The following is a 24,317-nucleotide window of genomic DNA, read 5'->3' as shown; positions in this document are numbered from 1 at the left end:
GATGAGGTTTGCCCTGGTGTGGTTGTCATGGGGGCTGTCCGCTGCGGAGTGCAGAGTTCAGCCTGCAGTGGAAGAAGCGCACTTCCAGACCCGCCCATGTTGCTGGGGCCACGTGCCTGGCTTTGGCCGATGAGTGGTGAGCAGCGGTGTGCAGAGCCCAGAGTCCTCAGGTGCCAGCTCAAGACCCTCCAGTGGGCTCTCCTCCCTCTGTCATGGCGAGCAGCAATGTTTGAGACTGTGGCTGTTCCTAAGAACATGAGTAACTGCCCTCAAGACACACACCTCTTGATAGACAAGAAATGTAGGGGAGGAAAAACTATTTTCCCTCCACCTATCTTAGGTTCATTGGCTGGGGCCTTGTAAATTAGACCAACAAAAGAGATTAACAAGAGAAAACCAAACAGAAGTTTATTCATCTGTGCATCGTGCATACACATGGGATTACCCAGTAATGAGTAATTCAAAGGGGCGGTAAGAATTTGGGCTTATATAGCATTTTAACAAGTAAAAGTACATCTTTAGGGAAGTGAGAAGACAAAGGAAAAAGACTTTGTGCTTCCACGGGTGGCAAATTGTGAGAAGGCAAATATAAGGGGAGATCAACGGCGGATAAGGGCGAGTTGTAGCAAAGTTTGTAGATAGATTGCTCTGGTGCTGTCCCTGGGCTGATAAGGATCTAGAGTTGTCACCAGTGATTAACCTCTGTCCTTCCTGGCACAGAGCAGAGGGGAATAATCTCTACAGATTTATTTCCTACATTTAGGCAAATAGGGGAAGGGCAAATAGGGGAAGGGCAAATAGGGGAAGGGCAAATAGGGGAAGTTTTTCTTGTATTTGCTTCTTCTTATTTGCCTTCAGCTCAAAATAATCCTTATGCCAAAGTAGCATGTTTTGGAGTTGAATATTCTGCTACCTTGAAGCAAACTTGTTGTTTTACTGTTTTTTGTGGTTACCACAGCATAACCTAGCCCAGTGGTTCTCAAAATGTGGTTCCTGGACCAGTAGTAACAGCTTCACCTGGGAACTTGTTAGAAATACAAATTCTCAGGCGCCACCCCAGACTTACTGAAGCTGAAACCCTGGGGTGGGGCTTAGCAATCTGAGTTTTAACAAGCCCTCCAGGGGATTCTAAAGCATGGTCAAGTTTGAGAACTGCTGACCTAGGTGGTGCCAACTGATACAGTTATCTGGAAGACACAGCAGGAGGAATTACAATTCATAGAGAAGGTCGTTTAAGTAAACTTGAAAAAAACCGAGTAAGAAGATGAATTAAATGGTGAGGCTCTTCATGTCATAGGAATGAATATTTAAGAAAAAATATATTGTACCTATCTCCACAGACTGAGCCTTCCTATCAAAATGGTGAAAACTGGTCATGTGGACAGTCTCCTACTATGTCACATCACAGAAAATACTGTTGCAGAGGGGATACTCAGAATCCAATGTCACTGAAGCCACAACTAGGCTAACTAAGGTAAACCCAGAAATGCACTTTCCATTTGTCTCCGTGGCCTTGCTTAGAAAATGCTCCTGGATGCTTTGAATCTGAAAGGTACATAAAATCCAATTCTCTCTTCTGCAGGGTGAGTCATTAGAGCTGCAGCAAAGGCTATTTGGTAATGGGCAGTATTTAAATGAAGCAAAAAGTACAATTTCAAATGAATTGCTTTTTAAACTGTCAGATAAAATGAATCCATTTGTGCATGTGAAATTATTCCAAGGGTTCTAACTATTAACCGAGAGCAGGTGAAAGATGTCAAAGAAACGTTCTATTAAAGAGCTGGCTAAATGTTTAAAGACAGACACCTGATGACTCCTTTGGCCTGTTTTGGATTCAGAAATGTCTATTTTTGCCAGCCCTATGTGAGCTCCATGGACAAAAGTTTTAGGAAAATATTAAATCCTAGTAATAATATGCCATTTTTTAAGCTTCGATAAGTTTTTTTAATTGAAGTATAGTTGATTTATAATGTTGTATTAGTTTCAGGTGTACAACAAAGTGATTCAGTTATACATATATACATTATATATATACATATATACACACACATATATATGTATATATATACTGATACATATTCTTTTTCAGATTCTTTTCCCTTACAGGTTATTACAATATATTGAGTATAGTTCCCTGTGCTATACAGTAGATCCTTGTTGGTTATCTATTTTATATATAGTGGTATGCATATGTTTATCCCAAACCCCTAATTTATCCTCCCCCCACCCCACTTTCCCCTTTGGTAACCATAATTTTGTTTTCTATGTCTCTGGGTCTAAGTCTGTCTTGTAGATAAGTTCATTTGTATTATTTTTTTAGATTCCACATATAAGTGATATCATAAAATATTTGTCTTTCTCTGCCTGGCTTTCTTCACTTAATATGATAATCTCCAGGGCCATCTGTGTTGCTGCAAATGGCATTATTTCATTTTTTATGGCTGAGTAATATTCCATTGTATAAATATACCACATCTTTTTTATACATTCATTTATCAATGGGCATTTAGGTTGCTTCTATGTCTTGGCTATTGTAAATGTGTTGCAATGAACATTGGGGTGCATGTATAATAAGATGCCATTTTGTTCATTAGAGATGCTTTAACCAATGTGACCCAAATGCTGTCTTATGGCGGGACAATAGTATATTATCACTTTAACTTTTTCCTTTGGTGAAAATACAATGCCAAGGGCTCTTGGCTAGCTTTCCAAATGCCCATTTAACACTGTTCTGTGGTCTTTTATTTGTTATTGATAAATAGCAATCCTTGTACAGCCTGGTCAATAAGAAGAAAATTCTTCAAACATATGAAAAGTGCTCTTTTTGTCACCGGCAGGTATGCCTGGTAGAGGTCACCCATATAGAGGGAGATCCTCAGTGGTAAGGCTGCTCTACAGACAAAACAGAATCCTGAGCTGTTCTACACAAGGGCAACCCCGGCCTTTTCCATTTCATTTCCTCTAGGGGGTTCTACTGCAATTAGTCTTGTGTTCATGCCTTCAGTATCCGTGGGACTACTGAAACAGGACTACTGAAAATAATTAGTGAATCTTCTCCTTCCCCTGGCCCTCCAGGTACCTCTCACCTGTGTCACTATGCCAGGCTAGCACAAGCAAAATTCTTGCTTGGTCAGTCCAAGAGCAACTGTGCAGATAGTGCCCCACTAGAAGCATTGGGACAGATTTGAAAGGGCCTGCTTCTGACACTTGAATGTGCACACAGATCTCCAGGGGGTCTTGTTAAAAATGCACATTCTGACTCAGTAGGTCTGGGCTGGAAACTTAGAGCCTGAATTTCTTGCAAGCTCCCAGGCAATGCCTATGCTGCTGTGGACCACATTTTGAGTAGTGATGGAATGACACACATTCCGCAAAAACAGTGACTTTTAGAACTGACTCTGTTAAACAGGCATTTGTCTAAGGGTCTGGCTCCCCTTTGCTTTGGGGTTCCTTGAAAGCAGGAACTGGATCTTACACATTTTTTGGTTGTTTTGTTTTGTTTTGTTCTCTGGCTGGCACTTGGCATTAATCCTGCACACGGTGGGTGTGTATTTATTTAATTAAACAGAGCCGGCCTTGTTCCAAAAAGGATTTTAAGTGGACTTAACCCCTAGCAGGCCCTAACTAGGGGCTTGATGAGATGGCCAGGGAAGGAAATCATTCCCAGGGGTAGTCACAAACCCTCTGGGCTGAGGCCCTTCCGCTAAAGGTCCCCACCACCTGCTTGCACCCGGATTACAACTCAGCTACTGCTCTTCGGAAATTCTCCCTCCTGCCCCATTTTTAAAGAGCTTTACACTAGAGAGCCGATCAGAGAAAAGGAGGAAAAACAAAACAAAACAAAACCCAGAATGCCCCGTGAAACGGCAAGGCTCCAGAACATCAAAAGCTCCACTCTCCGCGGCGGGGCGCAGAACTCTCGGGTTTCTCTCTGCCGGGTCTCCAGCTTCGTGCAGGTCGGCGTAGCGCCCGGAGAGCCCTGCAGGAGCCGGCCTTGGGGGCGCGGGCGCTCGTCGGCTTGGTGCAAGCCTGTTTGTTAGCTCTGCTCGAGCAATTAATCTTCTCGTGCATCTCCCGCCCCGGGGAGAGGGGGAGTCGTGGGGGCCTCGGGTCGCCTCGGGGGTCGTGCAGAGCCCGGACTAGAGCGATCGCTCTACAGAAACCCTTGTTCCCAGAGTCCCTGTGGTGCCATAACCCGTTCCTCTCTGCAGCAGCCTCGGAGGGTTAGAGAAGGGCTTGTTTCGGCTCCACAGGGGCTGGGGGAGAGAAAAAGGGAGAAGGAGGGTGATTGTGTGGGTCAGTAGTTGAGCCTCAGGGGGGAAGGGAGGAGCGCCCGGGCGAGTGCGCCCTAGGGGAGGAGTACACGTGCTGGGGGGGGGCGGTGGTGAGAGGCGGGCAGGAGGGGAGGAGAAGGGAGGCGTGAGCTGCGGGCGGGAGGCGCCAGGGCCTCGCAGACGCAGACGCCGGCAGCCGGAGAGAAAGTTCCCGGGGAGAGCTCGCCCCCGGAGGGCCGTCGTCGAGGCTGCTCGCGGCGAGGGTTGCAGGTCCCGCGCGTCCCGCCTGCCTCCGCCTCTGAGCGCCCTGGGCCGCCGGGGCTCGGCTCGCCGGGAAGCAGGGGAGCATCGCTGGCCGGCGGCCGCCGCCAAACTTGGAGGGGGAGGGTGCTGCGAGTGCGAGCGGCGGCGCGGGGGCACACTGAGTGCTACCGGGGCTGCGGCCGGGCGAGGGCGCCGAGGCCGAGCGGGCAGGTGAGGGGCACCAGCGCCAGGACTGCGCCAGCCCTGCGAGCCAGGGCCGCCAGCGCCAGCGTGCCGGCGTCGCCTCCTCGCCGCGGAGCCACGGTGAGCGGAGCGCGCACGCCGCGCGCCCGCACCTCCTCGCTCCCCTCTGGGCTTCCCCGCCGAGCTCACCCGCGGGCCATGAAGCTTTGGCCCGTAGCCCCTCGCCTCTGAGCCTCGCGTCGCCCGCTCCAGCCCACGCCGCTCCGCCAGAGATAGCACTCCGGCCAGTGGGGCTCCCCATCCTCTGCCAGAGACGGCATCCAGGCGCTCCGGGATGGCGCTCCGCGGTCCCCCGCGGCCGCGCAAAGTTCGCAGGAGACGAGAGATGCTGCTGCAGCAAGTTGGCTTCGTGTGCGCGATTTTGGCCCTGGTGTGCTGTGCGTCTGGCCTGTTTGGCAGCTGGGGTAGGTACTGGTGCGGGCCTGCCCCGGGAGTTGGGGGGCTTGGGCTGGAAAGCCGCGGGGCAGCTCCGAGAGGTCTTCCCTTCCTTCCCAGTCAGGTTGGCCCCAAGGGTTCATCCAGTCCCTTCCCCACCAGGCAGGTAGAGCGCACCCAGGAGGGCTGATATCGACGCTCTGAGCTGTGGTTCCTGTTCCCCTGAGCTGCGCGCGGCCCCTGGGGGCTCAGAACGCGGCTGCAGGTCTGTGTTACTAAGGCGAAAGCCTGAACCACTGGCCCCCTCGGCGCCAGAGTTCTGTCCCTGGGGTGCCCAGGGAGTGTGGGCAGCGCAGCGGCGGGATCCAGGTGTGGATTCTCTTGGCCTGGGGCGGACGAGACTAAGTGGACCAATTTCCAATTTTACGGAGCGGAGAAGGTTGTTCTCTGCGTCCCTCGAAAACCCAGATTCTGAGGCTGGGAACTGAGTCTCAGCTCTCCCCTCGCCCCTGCCAAAGGGGCGCCCTGGGTGTCCTGACGCGTCTTCTCCAAACCCTAAAAATGTTGGGGGCAGTCTGTCCCCTCGGGAGGTTGCTGCTATGTTTCAGTATCACTTCTCAACTCCTCTTAATCCCCACGGTACCAGAACGCTTGTGCCTGGAACCACTATCCACACTCCTTCATCCAAGGAGAGACTGAGGGATTTGGGAGTTGCTTAGGATATACAAATTTAAGATGGAGAGAAAAAGAAACTTGCAAAAAATATGTTTAGGGAAGGGAGTGGGGGATGTGAGCCTAGGTGGAAGCTTCAGAAGACATTCAGGTGGCTAACATTCCCATTTTTAGTTGGACGCTGTGGACCTTCTAGTATTTTTTTTTAGTGTTCTATTTTAATTTTTAATGTCCTCTAGAAACTATTTTAAAAATTTTTTAATTGAAGTATAGTTGATTTATAATGTGTTAGTTTCAGCTGTACAGCAAAGTGATTCAGTTATACCTGTATGTGTGTGAATATACGTATGTATATATGCTTTTTTCCCGATTGCTGTCTAACATTTTAAAAAATGAAAGAAATGGCATGATTTAGCAACCTGGACATGGGGAATAAAGCAGGTGGTCCCTTCTTGAGCAGTTAGGGACAATTTAGAGAGTTTCATATTGATAAAAATCAGGTGGAACTTGATTTAACTCTTTAATACTGCCTTTCAAAACCCAAACTTTGTGATTTGAGGATAAAAGATCAAAAACTGGCCCTGTCCAACAGAAATCCAGAAAGGTTATTTGAACACTTTAGTACCTGGTACTTTGCAATTGGGCAAGTTGGTGTGTGTTCTCCCTCAATTACAAGAAATAACAAAATACCTAGAGGCTCCTAGATGTCAGCATTATAGAAGAGGTATTATTATCCAGCTGAAGCAGTATGCACATCAGGAGAGGTAAATGAATACTTTAAAGGTCTTAAGGTGAGAATCCTTTTTATTTGCTGGCCTTTAGGAGTTTAACTGCGCTTGGTTATCGGCATCCATACCAGTGATCTCCCTTGTTACTCAGTGTGGCCCTTGGACCAACAGAATCAGTGTCACCTGGGAGCTTGTTAGTGTAGAATCTTGGGTCGTGGGCCAGACCTACTGAATCAGAATCTGCATTTTAACAAGATTCCCAGGTGATTTGTGTGCACATTCAAGGGTGAGAAGCCGTGGGCCAGACCCCATCAACTTTCTCCACCTGTTTGCTGACTTTATCCTTCAGGGCAGGAACGCCTGAGCATGTTTACTGGCTAAGAACTTCATGGTCACCTATCTAAACCCTTTGTTGCACCTGTGAAGGGCTGAGACTGGAGCAATCTTGGCCAAGGTCAGATCACATGCTGACCAATCTGGGACTAGAAACAATGAACTCGATCTAGGAAGCAGATTACTGTAGGTGAGCAGGTGATATTGTGCTTCCAGTCATTGTATCACTCCCTACAGATGGCTCTCAATAATCAAACAGGGCTGTTGCTGACAGAGCTAGATACAGGCGTGTAAGGCCATTGTGAGAACGCAGGCGCCATGTTGATCTAATGTCGTTTGTGACTTATTTTCCAATCCAGGGCACAAAACAGCTTCTGCTAGCAAACATGTTTTACCAGACACATGGAGAAGTAGAAGGTTGATGGCACCAGTGAATGGGACTCAGACAGCTAAGAACTGCACAGATCCGGGTAAGAGATAGATTCTTCCCCTAAGGCATTTGGCGGGATCTGGAGATGGTGCGTATGCGGACAATTATAGCCAGAGCTGAGAAAAGGTGGTTTTGTGACCCTGAGTAGGAAAGGGTAGCTATAAGGTGTTGAAAGGTAACGTACAGATGTTAATCAGTCGTGCTGCTAAGCAACTCCAGTACTTTCTTTATCCAACAACTGAAAAGATCACATTTCAGAGAATTTAAATTCTCATTTTTAAATTCTCATTTTTAAATTTAAGTTCTCATTTTTTGTTCTCACAATGCTCCTAAAGGCTCAGTGTTCCGCCCCAGCTCCCGCAATTTTGTTTGCCTGGGTGTCTTCGTTTTCTTTCCCTTTTGCTCTCTGTGTCCATCTGATGGAGCTTCAGGGACACAAACCCAGCTGCTGTGGCAGAGGGCACTTTGGGATGACTCACCAGGGTCATACCACCCAGGGTCGCTGCAGAAGTGGGACACGCTGGGTTGCTGGGGCCCCTTCTCTGGAAGAGGAGTTCCAGGTAGCATTGCAGCCTGGTAGATGGGTTCTGCTCGCCCTGGGAGGTGGTTCGATGTGCCTCTTCAGACTTCTCCAGGCGATCAGAGGCTGTAGGGACCCAGTGATGACATCTCGTCTGTTCTCCTGCCAGATGCAGGCTTTGCTTAAATGGGTGGAGATTTCTTCTCAGAACCTGTACGGGCCAGCGAATGGAAGCTGCCCGGGCCTCAGACAGGCCAGTCCTAGGTTTTAGCTCTGGCTCCCAAACTTGGGGGTCTTTGTGAGAAGGACTCAGTGAGACGATGCCTTCAAAAGCTCTTTGGGAACTATGAGGTTTTATTTTCTTATTTTTTTTAATTGAAGTATAGTTAATTTACAATGTTGTGTTTCAAGTGTATAGCAGAGTGATTCAGTTATACATATATATCCTTTTTCAGATTCTTTTCCATTATAGGTTATTACAAGATACTGAGTATAGTTCCCTGTGCTATACAGTACGTCCTTGTTGTTTACCTATTTTATGTACAGTAATGTGTGTATGTTAATCCCAGACTCCTAATTTACCCCCACCCTGCTATCCCCCTTGGTAACCGTAAGTTTGTTTTCTATGTCTGTGAGTCTATTTCTGTTTTGTAAATAAGTTCATTTGTATCATTTTTTAAGATTCCACATATAAGTGATACCACATGATATTTGTCTTTGTCTGACTTACTTCACTTAATATGATAATCTCTAGGTCCATCCACGTTGCTGCAAATGGCGTTATTTGGTTCTTTTTTATGGCTGAGTAATACTCCATTGTGTATGTATACCACATCTTCTTTATCCATTTACCTGTTGGTAGACCTTTAGGTTGCTTTCATGTCTTGGCTATTGTAAATAGTGCTGCTGTGAACATTGGGGTGCGTGTATCATTTCGATTTATGATTTTCTCCAGATATATGCCCAGGAGTGGGATTGCAGGATCATGTGGTAGCTCTATTTTTTGTTTTTTTAAGGAATCTCCATATTGTTCTCCATAGTGGCTGCACCAATTTACATTCCCACCAACAGTGTAGGAGGGTTCCTTTTTCTCCAGACCCTATGAGGTTTTACTATAGATGGGTACCACTTGGCTTTTCCACCAAGTTGCCGGGCAAGTCAGTCTTTTTAGGTGTCTGTTTTCTTACCTCTAATATGGACAGAATAGTACTTGGCCTCCTACTCCAGGGTTGTTGGAAGAATCTGGTAAGGCTCTGTATGGGGCTGTGTGCAAAAGGAACTAGAAACCCAGGCCAAAGGACCAGGTTAGGATGGCAGTCTTCCCATGTCTTATTTTCATAGGCAGGTCTTATCTGCATTTTAAAGGTCGGAAAACATCTAGGGAGGAGACACGAGTCACTCAAAATCATGAACCTTACAAGCGGGGCAGGTGGCACTGGAACCTAGGCCTGTGGGTCTGAAATGTTTGGTTAGTTCCATGCACTGAAGAAGGCCAGGGCGTTCCCTCAGAGCCTGTTTTCTACACCATCAACTTCCCTTCCCTCAAGATGCCGTGTGAGAAGTCCATTTGGGACACGGAGGCTTTGGTAAACCTCTAAGCGGTTCATCCTCTGCTTGATGGGGCTGCGACTGCGTGAGCTTGCAGGGAAGCAGCTGGGATTCCCCTTAAACTCCCATCTATCTCGGTGACCCAGTGGGCAGTGGTGCCCGTCCTGTCATTTCACCTCCCCCAGCACGTTCTTCCATCAGCCAGAAGTGGCCGGCGCATGTGCAGGACTAAGCCATGAACATGTGTAAGGCCAGGAACTATGGGTCCATCCTCTCTCTAGGCACCTGAGAGGCTAAAATTTGCAGCATCCATGAAAGGAATGCTTAGCTACTCTGGGTAAAGAATCAGGGTGAGTGCATTTTTGACTGGTTTCTAGCTCATTGATGGCCTCATCGTGGGCTGGCTGTGTCCTCCTCCTGTGGCTCCTGTCCCATCTAGTCTGGGCACATTGGCTTAGATGGGGCCCCGTTCTTAGGAGAGAGTCTCCTATGCCCCACTGTTGCCCCTGTCTCTTCAGTATACTGTCTGATCAGAAATTATTCCACTAACTACGGAGCAGTCAGTCCTATTTGGCAGGAAGGACTGGACTTTTGTCCGCCTTGTGGAGAGGGAAGCAAGGAAACCGCAAAATGTTTAGCAGTAAGTAATATTTGGATTATGCTTTGTGTTGACTGTTTCTGGGATAGGGTCCTGCACATAGAAAGGACTCAGTAAATATTGGTCAAGTGATGGAATGAAAGGGCATTTTCGAATATTAAACACTTTAATTCTTAGTGTTTATGCAAAGATGAGGACCACGAGGCTCAGAAGTTCAGTGACTTCCCAAGATCTCTTGGCTGGCAGGAGCATCCCTTGGTCATCTGACTCTGGATCTCATGACCTCCCTGCTCCATTGCACCTGCCCCCGCTCTCCTCCCAGCCCAGGCGGGGCTGAAGCCTGACTCCCCTTCCAGCCTCCTCGTCCCTGGACCACGAGACTATCCAGTCTCCTTTCCATTTCACGAGTGTGTAGCACACACCTGCTGTTGTGTGTCCAGCCCTGCAGTGGGCACTTGGTGGGGAGTAGAAGCAAGTATAAGAGGCCGCCCTTGTCATCAAGCAGCTCACAATCGAGTAGAGAGGACAGAGTCCTGACACAGGAGGACTGCAGAGGTCCCCCAGGCAGCAGCCCCATGGGGCTCGGAGGGCAGTGAGTGACTCCGATGCGGATCTGTGGAGTCCTAGCGTCTAGATGAGGCAGGCCTCTGCTGCAGTGACAGAAAACCTCCCCAAGTTGGGTTTAGCGAAAAAGGGAATTTATTGGCTTAGTCACTGAAAGCGTGAGGTCAAAGGTGAAGTGTTGAGACTCAGTTTCTGTCTCTGGGCTCAGGTGTCAGCCAGTGTGGGGGGGTGGTGACCACAGCTCTGGCTTTATGTCCTCCCAGACCCAAAAATGCTGGGAGAGAGCGCTGGTGGCTGAGGCGGTTCTGCAGAAGCCCCGAGGTTCTGGTGGCTTGGCTTGAGTCACGTGACTCAAGTCACATGACTCTAAGCCAATTGCTTGGCCAGGGGAGTGTTGGGTCTGGACCGGCTTAGACGTGAGTCACAGTCTCTGCCTCTGGAGGGAGGGGACTGAAGCATCCTCCTCCAGCCCCGAACTCTGCCTGGGAGTCAGCTGGGGATGGGCAGTTTCAGGAGGTGGCCCTCAATGTTTTATAACCGTCCTGTTCTGGGGCTGCTGCTGTGACCAAGGTGGACCAGAGCTCCCTTCCCGTTAGAGTGTCAGGGGGGTGACAGGGCGGCAGCCAATGGCTGCCGTCTTTCCTGCAGTTACAGGAGTCACCCATAAAGAACCCCAAGGTTCTTACATCCCCCGAAGTTTCTGCTCTGCGTCCTTCTCCACCAGCTAGAGGGCCCCCATCCTGATCTACCAGATGAGGACTTTCAGGGATGTGGGAAGATGGGGCTTGAAGAATTTCCTGCTGTGTCAGCTCCCAGAGCTGAAGCATCGCCCACAGTAGGTGTTCAACAAACGTTAGTTCACGTTTCCACAAGAACCTCCAGGGAGGGACCCTGTCTTATTTTCTGTCCCCTCTGAGTGCTCCTATTCGCCTGTCAGAGACGTATTTAGCTTCGTTTCCTAAAAACACGAATGGGACCCTGCTCTAGTCATCCCTTGAGACTTGAGGTGGAAAGTGGGCTCTTTGCTCAGCCTGGGGTCATTTCTCCAGATCTTGGTGGTGTTTCCATCTCATTATTTGTGCTTCAGTGTAAGTGCCCCCCGACCCCATCACGTTACCCTACGTTATTTTTATGACATGTATCTCCGTCTAAAATAATTTACTTATTCATCATCTGTCTCCCCTTGAGGGCTACCTTGCTCACTGCTCTATGCCCAGAAGAGTGATTCTTAATCCTGGCCACACGTTCAAATCACTGAAGCACTTTTGAAATGCCCAGGACCCAACCCTGGAGTGTCTGATTGCCTTCATCTGGGGCTGGGGCCTAGAAATCTGTACTTGCTCAGAGCTCCCCAGCCGCTTCCAAGTTGAAGCCAGGGTTGATGCCCGCTGGGCTGGAGCCCTGCTGGTCAGCATGGCTGGCATCACCTGGGAGCTTGGTAGGAATGCAGAGTCTCAGGCCCCAGACCTACTGCGGAATCAGAATCTGCATCCTAATGAGATCCCCGGGACGGTTCCCATGCCCACCAAAGTCTGGGAAGCACTGGGCTAGAACACTGCCTGACACTCTGTAGGCTTTCAGTAAGTATTTGAATGTTGAATGAAGGCTAACACTTAGTTTAACATAGTGATTTTCCTGAAAACCAGTTTGGTTTCTCTTTTTAAATGTAGGGAAGCTAAAAAAAAAAAAAAAAAGACTTTTCCATAGCCTTCAGTGGTCAAAATTGGAGTTTGGTTTTTGTTTTATTTTTCTATTTTATCTTCCTCCAGAGGCAGTGGGTCCCTCCCTACAAAATGCATGAAATAGGAACGAGGGGCAGTGACTTTGAACCCTGTGGGAACTGTCTTAGTTCAGGCTGCCAGAATAAAAAATTACAGACCGGGTGGCTTAAACAGCAGACATTTATTTCTCACAGTTCTGGAGGCTGGGAAGCCCAAGGTCAAGGTGTTGGCTAGCTCCATTCTTGGCTTGTAGACGGCTGCCTTCTTGCTGTGTGCCCACGTGGTGGAGAGAGAACTGGAGCTCTGGTTTCTCTCCCTCTTCTTATAAGGGTGCTAATCCTGTCTTAGGGACTCCACCCTCATAACCTCAAATAAACCTAAAGACCCCACCTCCAAACACCATCACATTAGGGGGTTAGGGCTTCAACATAGGAATTTCAGAGAGACACAAACCTTCAGTCCATATCAGGACCCAAAGGGTTTCCACACGTTTCTCGGTGGTGACACTTGGAGTGTTTGAAGACAGTTGAGGGTGGAACCGGTGATTCTCACCCCTAGCCTGCAGGTGAGAAACACCTGGGAGGCTCTGGAAGATACAGATGCCTGAGCCTGGCTCTGACCTGTGAGGTCCGAACCAGTGCTGGACACATTCTGCGGCTGACTTTTGGAGCTTCTGGGAACCTTGCTCTTCCCCTGCCCGCCGTCTTCTAAGATGAGCTTCTTCTTGTGATTGTCACCTCCCACTGGCCTTTCCTGATCACCCAACCCAAAGTAGCCTTCTGTGTCACTGGTTCTCTTGGTTTAGGTTTTAACAGGCACTAAACTTATCCATTGTTATATTGTTTGTTTGCCTCCCTCAACTAGGATATAAAAGGCGAGCCTCGTTTGCTTTTTAAAACCATAATAGTGCTTCAGTGTTTCCTTTTGTAAAATGAGGGTGGTAAGGGGGGTGATAATTGCATTTATTTCATAGGGTTGTTAGAATTAAATGAGTTAATACCCATCAAGCACTTAAACGCATACATGTTCACACATTCGCTCCTTTCATTATTATTATTTTTATCTGCTTAGCCCAGAGATGACACAGTGCCCATGTATTGTAGGTACTAGAAAACTATTTGTCAATTGAATTTTATGAGGACAAGCAAACATCTTGACACACATTGTTTGTCTTCTCTTCTGTGAATACATTTCTTGTTTTTTGTTTTTTGGTTTTTTTTTTTTAACCTTTTTGGAGATTTGGGATGCTGGAAGATGGCATACCTTGCAGAACTTGCTGCTGAATAGAAAAACTGATTTTTGTCTCTTGACAGTTAGGTGGTGTTTTACCTTTTGGCTTCTTAGCTGGGGTGGGAATGCCTTCCCCCATTCTTACACTGTCTTTTCCTGCACATTTGAGATTGAGTCAGTGGTCCCGCCTCTACCATGTCACCCCATTCATTTAGGTGCCCAGCATCCTGTGCCTCATGTTTGAAAAGGGAGAGAGGTGCTTGGTTCCCTCCATTGATACTGGAGGAATTTGCTTTGTCATGTTTGGTTTTGCTCCTTTTCAAATATGTCTTTTGAAAGGCCTGGTGGCTATGTGTCTTCGCTTGAGCTGCCATAACAAAACACCATAGACTGGGTGGCATAAAACAGAAATGTATTTTCTCACAGTTCTGGAGGCTGGAAGTCCGAGATCAGGGTGCCAGTAGGATCAGGCTCTGGTGAGGACTCTCTTACTGGCTTGTGTGTGTCCTTACGTGGCAGGAGAGAGTGAGTGAGAATAAGCCTCTGCTGGCCCTTCTTATAAGGCCACTAACTCCATCAGGCCCAGAGCTCGCCTTCATGACCCCGTCTAACCCGAGTGACTTCCCAGAGGCCCCATCTCCAACAGCATTACTTGAGGGGGGGGGGTTAGTGCTTCAACATAGGAATTTTGTGGGGATGCATTCAGTCCATAGTAGTGTTCACAGAGGGAAGGCCGGGGGCAAGGAGGGCTGACAGAGAGGTGCTTGAGAGGCATCTGAAGTTGAAGGTGGTTTCTAGATTTTCAGGAGAGCAGAGGTGTGGGATCACGTGCTAGGTGGAGGCTTTTTTGTGGTCAGCCTGGCTCTGATCTACTTTTCCTTTTTGTTCCATGCCAAGGCTGAGCTGCAGACCATAGGGAGAGGAGACGGGGTGGTGGAGGCTAGTGCGGGTGTGGGAGCCTGCACACAGGAGCCAGCGTTGAGGCTGGGCTGGGAAGACATGAGATCGCTGAGCAGGTGCCCGCTGCAGTGGGTCTCTGTAGGCGCCCCTGTGCGGGGAGCAGAGGTGCAGAAGGCACGAGAAAGCAAGAGTAGGAGGAGGGGACCCAGAGCTGCAAAAAGTACATCAGGCCGTGTGGGCGTGGAGGTGAGGTGGTACCGGCGATAACATGACGTGTCTGGATTCTGAACGAACGTCTGTTCAGAGGCTGCTTCAAGGCACACATCCCAAGTCTGAAAGTTGTTATGTAAAAGCAAGCGCGGTGTTGGAAAAGCAAGAATTGAACTTATCCCTGTGGGCAGGGAGATCACAGCTGAGTTACTGTGCCAGACGACAGAGCTGGAGTGCCAGCGGGGAGGGGCTTTCCTGGGCAGAGCAACCTCCAGAGCAGCCAGGTGGCTCCTTGGGGCAAGTGTCACCGTCCACCTTGGAACAGCGATAGGCTGGCAGAGCCACAAACCTGATCGCAAGTACAGGCCGAGGAAGACAGCACCCTGTGATCAGTGTGATCACTCTTGGCTTTTTTGGGGTGGTGGGAGTGGGCATGTTAATACAGTGGGTCAGGTGGCTTGGGGGCCAAAGGTCTGGGTTCTAGTATTGGCTCTGCCAGGATCCTGCTTGGCATTTGGGGTTGATATTTCCCCCCTCTCCCCCCTCCCTCCCTTCCCTGCACCCCCCCTCCCTCCCCACTCTCTCTCTCTCTCTCTCACAAATACCTCCCAAAACGAGATTACATAGGATAAGTACAAAGACTTCCGGCAGCCAGGCAATGCCCTGTCTCAGTGTGTACGAGCGCTTTCCTTCTTGGCGATGGCAGCTTGTCATGGGGAAGGCAGATGTGTGGAATTGTGTCCCAGCTCACCGTTACTGGCCGGCCACGTGACCTATAGCAAGTTATATAATCTCTCTAAGCCTCAGGTTTTCTCTTTTGTAAAATGAGGATAGCAGCATTTCCTACCTGTCTCATAGGGCTGCTGCAAACCTTAAATCCCATGATGAATTGAAGTATTTAAGGGTACCCATCACATCATTGTAATCATGGCTAACACCAGCGTACTATAAGCAGGTGCTGTTCTAGGTGCTTTCTGTGTATTAACTTACTTGCTCCTCATAACAACCCTTTGGGTAGGTGCTATTAGTGTCCTCGTTTTGCAGATAAGGAACAGGAGACTCAGAGAGGTTAAGTAACCAGTCCAAGGTCACCCAGCCAGCAAGAAGAGACAGGTATATGGTAGAGGCAGGGAGAGAGAGATTTAATAGACTTTATTTTTAGAGTAGTTTTAGGTTTACAGAAAAATTGAGGGGAAAATAGATTTCCTGTATTACTTCCCCTCTTCCCATCTTCCCCTGTTAATACCTTGCATTCCTGTGGTACATTTGTTGTAGTTGATGAGCCAATACTGACACATTATTATTAACCAAAGTCCATAGTTTACATCAGGATTCACTCTTTGTGTTGAACATTCTGAGTTTTGATAGATGTATAATGACATGTATCCACTGTAACAATATCATACAGAACAGTTTCACTGCCCTAAACATCTGTGGAGCCAAGGTTTTTAATTTGGATGGTGTGAATCGTGCGCCTATATCCTTATCCATAATTACGAATAAACAGGGTAGAAAAAGACAATTTAGAGATGAGGACTTGCGTTGCAATTCCAGACTCCATCACTGTCTGGGTGCCCCCTGAGGAACAGGGAATGCCTATCCATTGTAACAGCAAACACCTGTGTGGGCACCACTTCTTGGTATGTTTCTAATACCGATTTGTTTGCAATCAAAAGTTTTGTTGTTGTTGGTTTTTTTTTTTTTCCTTTTTGCCTTATCCAAACTATTGGGGCCATCTGCTAGCAATCTCGCCTCCTTGCCGGGCCATCTGACTTCCAGATTCTCCGCTCTTGACGCCATGCGGGCCTCCCTCAATCCAGAGAGCACCCACTCGGCTTCCTCTTGAACTCTGAGGATCGTTTCTCCTGAGTTAAAAATGGAAATCATTAAGCATTGCCATGTGTTGCCTTGGGTAGAAGAGATCCAGCCGTTCAACTCAACAGCAAAGTCAAATGCTTGAAAAGCGTTTTTTTTTTTTTTTTTATTAAACATTGTCCATTATGAAGAGGCCATTGGAGCATAGCATTTTACTAAAAAAGAAGAAAAGTAAGTGTGCTGGAATAATTTACAGTTTCTCCTGGAAGGACAATGGATGTCTCCCTTGGGAAAGGAAGAGAAGGTCACTGTGTGGCCAAGAAGCAAAGGAGCTCTCTGCCCAGTGGCTTGTCCCCTTGCACATGGGAAAGTGCCACCAGTTTCTGGGTCCTCAGCTCCCTTTGCTAAGTCAGCACAGGACGGGGCTCCAGCTCTGGGTCTCATGTAATTGCGCGAGAAATTAATTGCAATGTGCATTTCTCGACTGTCTACACAGCCTGTACTGTACTAGGCTCTGAAGCTGGAAGGGACCCAGTCTCTGCTGTCAGGGAGTGTGCACTGCGCAGGGGAGACGGGGCTTAAATAACAGACGGAGCCCCCTAAGGCAGATACCTCCAGAGGAAAGAGCCCGGTGGTTCAGGGCAAGGGTGCCCTCCCAGGAGGAGGTGACATCTGAGCCCACCCTGCAAGGGTAGGAGGTGGCAGTGGAAGGACATTCTAAAGCAGAGGGCTCAGTGCTTAGGAAAGTGCTGCCTGAGAAGTCGCAGCAGCAGGTCCTACCTGAGCAGTGCTTACTAGCAACCACGCATCGTGCTCATGGGCTGTCCGAGGGGAGAGAGAAAACAAACACTTCCTAAGATTACCATGCACAATAGTTAAGTAATTAGGCTTTGGGGATTTAGCATGGAGTCAGTGCTCAACCAGGGCTAGGCTGAATCAGATTACTTTTTTTTTTTTTTTTTAAAGCAGATGGAGGTCGGGCTGGGCAGTATGCTGGGGCTGTCCAGGATGAAGTTGGTAAACTGGCTCACATTGGCCCTGCCCCAAGCCACAATTAAGGCAGTCACCCCAATTCACAGGTTGTGCTGGGCCCAGAGCCGGTTGTAGTTAAACTAATGGAAATATTTGCTAGTCTTTCTGCACTAGGCTGTGAGCTCCTTGAGAACACAGCTGTGTCCCCTGCATCTTTGGCTCTAGGACTGAGGCCGGAGTCAGGCATAAACTCAGCTTGCAGCAAATACTGACTGGATGGACAGAGGCCCTCGTTCTACCCATCAGGGAGCTGCGGCCCCCGAAAGCAGCTGCTGTCTCCCTGGCTGTCGCCCCCCTAGCCTGCTGATGCTTGGGGACAGATCCAGACACCCAGCCAGGAGGAATTAAGAGTTATGAGCTCAAGGGTTAATAACATGGACTCTGGAGTCAAACTGCCTGGTTTCCAATCCTGCCTCTGTCCTTAGTAGTTACGTGACCTTGAACTAGTTACTTTATCTTCTAACCTCAGGGAAGGGGAAGGGTTTGTTTTGTTCACTGATACATCCCAAACTCTGGAACAGCACTGTGTGTGTGTGTGTGTGTGTGTGTGTGTGTGTGTGTGTGTGTGTGTGTGTATAGAAGCCCATACAGCACCTTCCTCACGGGGTTGTATGTGCTAAGTGTGTTAATCTATATAATGGGTTTACAGGAGGGCCTGGCACAGAGCAAGCACTATACAAATATTTGCTGCTGAAATTACTTCCAAAAGATAACTCGAATTGAACATAATTTTATAGGATAAATTTTTAGAACTGAAAGACTGAGGGTGAATTTCGTAAAGGCGGCATTTGTTTTATTTCAAGTAAAAACGTTAAATTGACATCTGGACTTATGTTTGCTTGTTTCTCTTTGAGGACAAGAAGCTGTTGATTCTTTGAAGGGCTGATGGTGAGACGGCGTAGACCGTGCAGGCCGCAGTGGACCCCTGTGTGTGTTCCACATCTGGTCCTTTCTGTTGGTGAAGGGGGACCTGATGAATGAGATCTGGAATTTGGAGACTAGAGTTTGCGTTCCGGCCCTGACACAACCTGTGCATGAGTCACTTTGACTATTACAGCCTTAGTTTCCTGCCTGTGAAATGGGCATAATGATGATGCTATTTTTATCCTAAGACTTTTTAGGGTCAAATGCTGTGCAAACATTATTACTGTTGTTTGCATAACTATAGTAGATGCTTAACCCTTCGAAGAACATTCCTTCCTAGTGAAATAGAGAAAATCAGTTATTTGGGGCTTTTCAGAATTGACTCGTAAAACCGCAAATAGGATTTGGTGCAAGCATTGCGCATGGCCCGCGTGCAGCAAAGCCCCCGTCGGTGGAGTGTCTGGCTAGAAAAGAAAGACACAGGAGGTCTTTTAGAACATCCTTTCAGATACCAGCTTTTATGACCCCCTCATCAGTTGATCTCATTTCACACTATAAATGTCTGACATTTGATTCCGTTATACATGCCAAGTTCAGGGACCAGCCTTTTAGCTGGGCTGATCCCACACCAGCTGGTTCAGCTCTGTGCCTAAGATCTGTGTTTATTAAAACAGGCACATGGATGAAAAAAATTACGTAGGAGGCCTCCTGTGGGCAGTTTCTCGGAGCTCAGGTAGGAAACCATTCTTGGGTCTGATATTTGGCTAGACGAGCATTCATGGAGCGACAGTGTCTGCTGAGCCCGTGGGGAAATGAAAACTGACCTAGATGTGGACGCTGCCTCCAGGGAGCTTCCATTCCAGTTGAGAGGAACAAAGTACAGAACTGACCTGTAATATGAGGGGGGATATGAAGTGTTCCAATCCTGGGGGTAAGGACAGAGGAAGGACAGCTCAGTCCTAAATGTCAGGATCAAGAGCATCACATCAAAGGGGGCCCTGGGTACGGGCCTTACACACATTCCCTTGCTGAGCCTCGCAGCAATCCTGGGAGGGCAGCTGGCAGGTATTATTGTTGTTGTTATTATATCCAGTTTACAAAAGATACAGGGAAGGCACAGAGAGCTTAAATAGTTTGCCTAAGTTCTCCTAGCTCGGAATTGGCAGAGTGGGGATTGGAACTCAGGCCGCCTGTCCCCATAGCCTGTGTTCTTTGGGGAAGATGATGAAGGGTCCCCTGGCTAAGGGACAGTTAAGGGATAAGCTTAGGGCATAAGGTGTATGGGCGGGTGTGGGAGGCTAGTCACCCTGTAACAAGCATGTTGGAGTAAGAGCCTTAGACCCCCGAAGGCCTTTGTACCCTACCCTGTAAGCAGTGGGGGCCACTGACGGTTTCTGAGCAGCTCTGTGCTTTAGGAAGATGACTCAGCCGGCAACATGGGGGATAACTTCAATTAAGGTAATATGTGAACGTTCTTCGCATCAAGCCTAAGGAGCTTTTTAGGGAGAAAACAAAGTGAAGACAGGGAGAACAGTTAGGAGCTATTGCAAAGAGATTTAGGCAAAAATGATCGTCTTGTGCAGGTTGTAGAGGAATAGACGGAGAGAGGCAGCTTCTGCAGGTCTTGGCAGATGTTGGAGGTAGGAGTTGTCGGTTCTGATCACAGATGCAGATAAGTGGTCCCAACACCACCATTTTCCAAGACGGGGGTGTGGGAAGCACTCCTTCCTTCTTTAGACTTGGACCCCTCTGCAGGGACCCTTGCCCAGAACCTTGTACCGAGGACAGTGGCTGGTTTCTCTCCTCTCTTTCATACTCTGAAGTGCGCATCTGACAGACACTCATTGGCCCTCTGTGAGTGGGGCCCTGGTCGGTGCTGGGATACAGAGAGAAGTCCCTGTTCTCAGCCCACAGGTGTCATCGCCTCGTGTGACCTGGAATGACACTCTAATGCCCAGCGTGGCTGGAAGACATCACGCACCATGCAGCATTTGAGATGTGCTTTGACACAAGTGGGTATTTGCTGGGCAGATGGGAGTGTGCGACATTCCTGGTGCTGGGCACGGTGATTGCAGAGATAGGGTGGTAAGAGAGGACCCGGCCGGATCAGGGATGAGAGTGGCGTTTTCAGCTGGCTTTGGGTTCAAGTCCTCGGGTGGGCGTGGTGGGCCCTGTGGCTGCATTGCACCAAGCCCGAGGGGCGCTGCTTCTCCATCTGGCTCGTGTAGGGTGGCAGATGCAGTTCTCGGCCTCAGGGAGCACAGCCGAGAGGCGAGGGAGCACAGATCACCGCGATCCTTTGCTCCTTCTGCACATTGCCTCTGTGTCAGGTCGCCCGGTTTATGACACGTTTTATATCAGCAGAGCTTAAGCCCCACGGGATTTTGCAGAGGCTTTTGCTGTAAGTGACACGTAGGCATTTAAACAAAACCCATAGGGAAGAGTTTCTGAAATGTAGAGCATTGGACAGACTTAGCAAAGGGAAGACTGTGGCCCTTTTTCTGGGGGACAGCCGATACTCAGAGCCTCACCTGCCCCTCTTCTGCTTCTCTTCGCCCACTCCGAGTATTCAAAGGGGCAGCTGAGTGCTCGTCCTGAAAGGATTCGTGTCATCACGTGGGCGCTTGGTAGAGTGGCAGCAGCCCAGCCTCCCTTTGTCGCCTGGTGGCCTTTGTGTCTTACCTTATTTGGAGATGAACATTCCAGGACAGGGACCATTAACGTGCCATGTGAAATGCCCTCTGTGCTGATGAGCTGCCTCAGGGTGGCCGAGGACCTTGCCTGACCCGCACGGTGAGGACAGCGCACTGGGTGGGGGCCCGGGATGCAGGACCGAACTTGCAGGACGTGGATCGGAGCCAGGGACGGGAGTCCCACTGTCGACAGGCTGGCCTGCAGTCTGGAGGAAACCCATTACCAGAAAGAAGTGGAGCCTCGTTGGAGACCCGCAGGAGTGTCGATAAAGGTGATTAATGGAGTAGATAGAATGACTTAGAAGCAGAGATTAGAGCAGCTAAGTAGCTCTGGCTTATTAAGCCTCTGTCAAAGCGGGCTGTGTGGAGAAGGGGCACTTGACACTGTTTTGCAGTGATTCACCTGGTTGCAGGAGGCCGCACCTGGGGAATCCTCAGACCAGGAGGGGAAGAGCCAGGGGCAGCTCTCCTCCCCTAAGTGCCTCTTAAAGGAAACCTTGGCTCCTCAAACAGCCTCCCCAGGAAGGTGGAGGGAAGCCCCATCACCTGGGCTATTTAAATTAGGTGGGGCAGTGCGCTGGCGGGTTTATAAGAGAACTGGCTGCGGAATGGACTGGCCGTGCTCTCGCATCTTTTCTCTAATTTCTGGGTAATTCTTCTGTGGGTCTCGGAGGGGGAGCCCTTGAAAGAATCGCTTTGAAATCTCTTTGATCATTTAAACCTTGCTTGTTTTCCCTTAGCTGGCAAAAATTCCAATGTAGCATGGTGTGACAAGTATCTAAATGACTTGCGGGCTTTGGGTGACCCATATGCATTTAGAGGAAGAAAGAAAGAAGAGCGGGATTGGTATCTAATTTGCAGACTACAGGCACTGGGCAGGGGTTGCTGCTGCTTCCACCGCCCCCAAGCTCACAGTGAATACTTAGAATCGCACAATGAAGTCAGAGAGCCCCCAAGAGATCACGGTGGGGGGGGGAGCGGGGAGGAGGCACGTGTTGAAGCTCAGAGCCGTGCCTCTCCATCTTTAATGTGCCCACGGTCACCTGGGGACTTGGTTAAAATGCAGACGCAGGAGGTCTGGGGGAGGCTGAGGTTCTGGGGTGCTATCAGCGCTGCTTCTTTGGAGTAGTGAGAGTAGAGTCTGCCTGTTCTACGTTTGGGTCCCAGCTCTGCCAGCGAGCTGAGCAGCCTTGGGCAAGTTACTTGGTCTGAGCCTCGGTTTCCCCATCAGTGAAATGGGGGCTATATTGCTTACCCAGCAGGGGTCTTAGTAGAATTCAGTGAGATCATGGCTGTCAGCTGCTTTGCTTAGCGCCGTGACCAATACATAGCCAGAGTTTGGATATGGAAAGCTTGTGCTTAGAGCTTGGTCCGACGTTCTCCAAGCTGCTCCGAGGAGCCCCGGTCCCTCACGGTGGTCTTGCCCCTCTCCCCATCTCTTGCTCAAAAAAGCGTTCGTGATTGGATAACTTTGGGGAAGACTTGTAAAGTCTGCCTCTAGTGGAGACCGATTGGGTCACAACAGCATATTCAAGGTTCTGAGATATTCTGCAGTAAAGAAATATTTAAACTTAAAAATTTGTATCATGGGAAAAGACATAACATAAAAGTTACCATTTTAACCATTTCAAAGTGCAAGGTTTAGTGGCATTAGGTGCAATCCACATTCTCGTGCAGCTGTCACCGCCATCCCCCTCCAGAGCTTTCTGTTCATCCCCAACTGAAACTCCACACCCGTGAACCAGTGATGACTCGTTCCCCTCCCCCAGCCCCTGGCGACCTCCATTCTACTTTCTGAGTTTGACTACTGTAGATACCTCATGTAAGTGGAATCATACAGTATTTTCCTTTTGTGTCTGGCTTATTTCACTTAGCATAATGTCCTCAAGGTTCATCCATATTGTAGTGTGTGTCAGAATTTCCTTCCTTTTCAAGACTGAGTAATATTCCATTGTGTGTATAAACCACATTTTGTTTATCTCTTCATCCATCATTGGACACTTGGTTGTTTCCACCTTAGACTATGGTGAATAATGTTGCTATGAACACGGATATACAAGTATCTGAGTTTTACACTTTTTTCAACCTAGTATTTCCCCAATATTGGTGGGGAGGCGTGTGGGTGGAAAAATGCTGAACAGTCCAACCCACTCTCCCCAACCCTGTATATTACAGCCCCGGTGGGACTCCCAGGTCTGTCCCTGAGGTCCTCAACCCTGACTGTGTTTTAGACTCACCCAGGGAGCTTTAAAAAAATACCCATGCCTGGGCTCCACCCTGGACCAATTAAATGAGGATCTTTAAGGTTGGGACCTGGCCAGAGGTATACTCAAAGCTCCCAGGGAACATTAATGAGTAGCCGGGGGTGGGGGGACTTGCAGAGGTTGACACCCAGTGGTGGTGCAGGGTGGGGGTGAGAACTGAGGTGCATCGAGTCCCAGGATGTCACGGGCTGTAGCCGCTCCACGAGTCTCCCCATCACCCAGATCGAGCTCCTGCCCTGGAGCTCCTGCCATGGGTGCCTGAGAGCAAGGGCAGCCCTTGTGTTTGGCAGCCCCTTGGGCTCCCATAAGTCCAGACCATATTGAAAAACGTCTGTTGTCCATCTCCGCTAGGGAGGCCTTATCCTCAGTGGGAGAACCCAGATGGAGGCAAGCCCATGCCTGCATGAAATCACCGAGGCTGCCATTTAGTGCCGCAGTGTGGACCTGCCTCAGCGTGGTGTGCAGAGCTGAATGCAGATGAGGCGAAGCATTGCTGATTTTGAGGACAGTTTTTGTTTACAGAGGGCAGTAGGAGCACCACCGTTCAAATATTTCTCAACTGGGAAGATCACTGTTGACCCTTCTTGTCACTTTGAGATTGAGAGATTGAGTTTCTGGCCTTCATGCTGTCAGCCAGATGGCCTGGGCTGGTACACACCGCCCCCTCCCTGAGACACGGATTTGCCTCAGCAGGACTTGACCTTGGGAGCCACGGTGTAGTGGTCTGCCATCCCTGTTTAATTTCCAGGAACTTGCAATCTTGACTGCCCAGTCTCACTTTGGTCTGATGTGTCATAGTGTGGAGGAAAGACTTAAAGGCATTTAAATTATTTTTTCATAGCATAGCATGGGCCCAGGAGAACAAGCCAAAAGCCTGTTTTTACTCCAAGTTAAGCCTTCCAGCTCGGTCCTCTCTTTCCAGGAGTGTATGATCCTGGGGTCTTTTGTAAGGAGATCCTCAACCCCAAAGAGATCACAGCAGCGTTTTGCCCGGTCCTGCCGGGCAATACACCTGGGAGGCTGGGGCGAGGTGAGCTCC

The 24,317-nt window shown here is 49.0% G+C and overlaps 1 protein-coding gene across 3 annotated transcripts in view; it reads left to right on the top strand.

Moving 5' to 3' along the window:
• The first annotated feature begins 4,422 nt into the window (after window positions 1-4,422).
• Window positions 4,423-24,317, top strand: part of SLC24A4 (solute carrier family 24 member 4) — a 171,727-nt gene continuing 151,832 nt past the window's right edge. For 2 of the 3 annotated variants that reach the window (XM_082384543.1, XM_082384542.1), the window contains exons 1-2: window positions 4,423-5,185; window positions 7,249-7,359. In XM_082384543.1, coding sequence (XP_082240669.1) covers window positions 5,056-5,185; window positions 7,249-7,359 — 241 coding nt within the window. In that variant the 5' untranslated portion in view covers window positions 4,423-5,055. Of the gene's footprint in view, window positions 5,186-5,213; window positions 5,422-7,248; window positions 7,360-24,317 lie in introns of those variants that run through there. The other variant, XM_082384544.1, reaches the window with a different exon arrangement.

Source organism: Balaenoptera borealis, assembly GCF_965194805.1.
Source record: "Balaenoptera borealis genome assembly, chromosome: 3".
Classification (NCBI taxonomy): domain Eukaryota; kingdom Metazoa; phylum Chordata; class Mammalia; order Artiodactyla; family Balaenopteridae; genus Balaenoptera; species Balaenoptera borealis.
The sequence above is the reverse complement of the archived record's forward strand: the minus strand, read 5'-3'. Positions and strand labels throughout refer to the sequence as shown.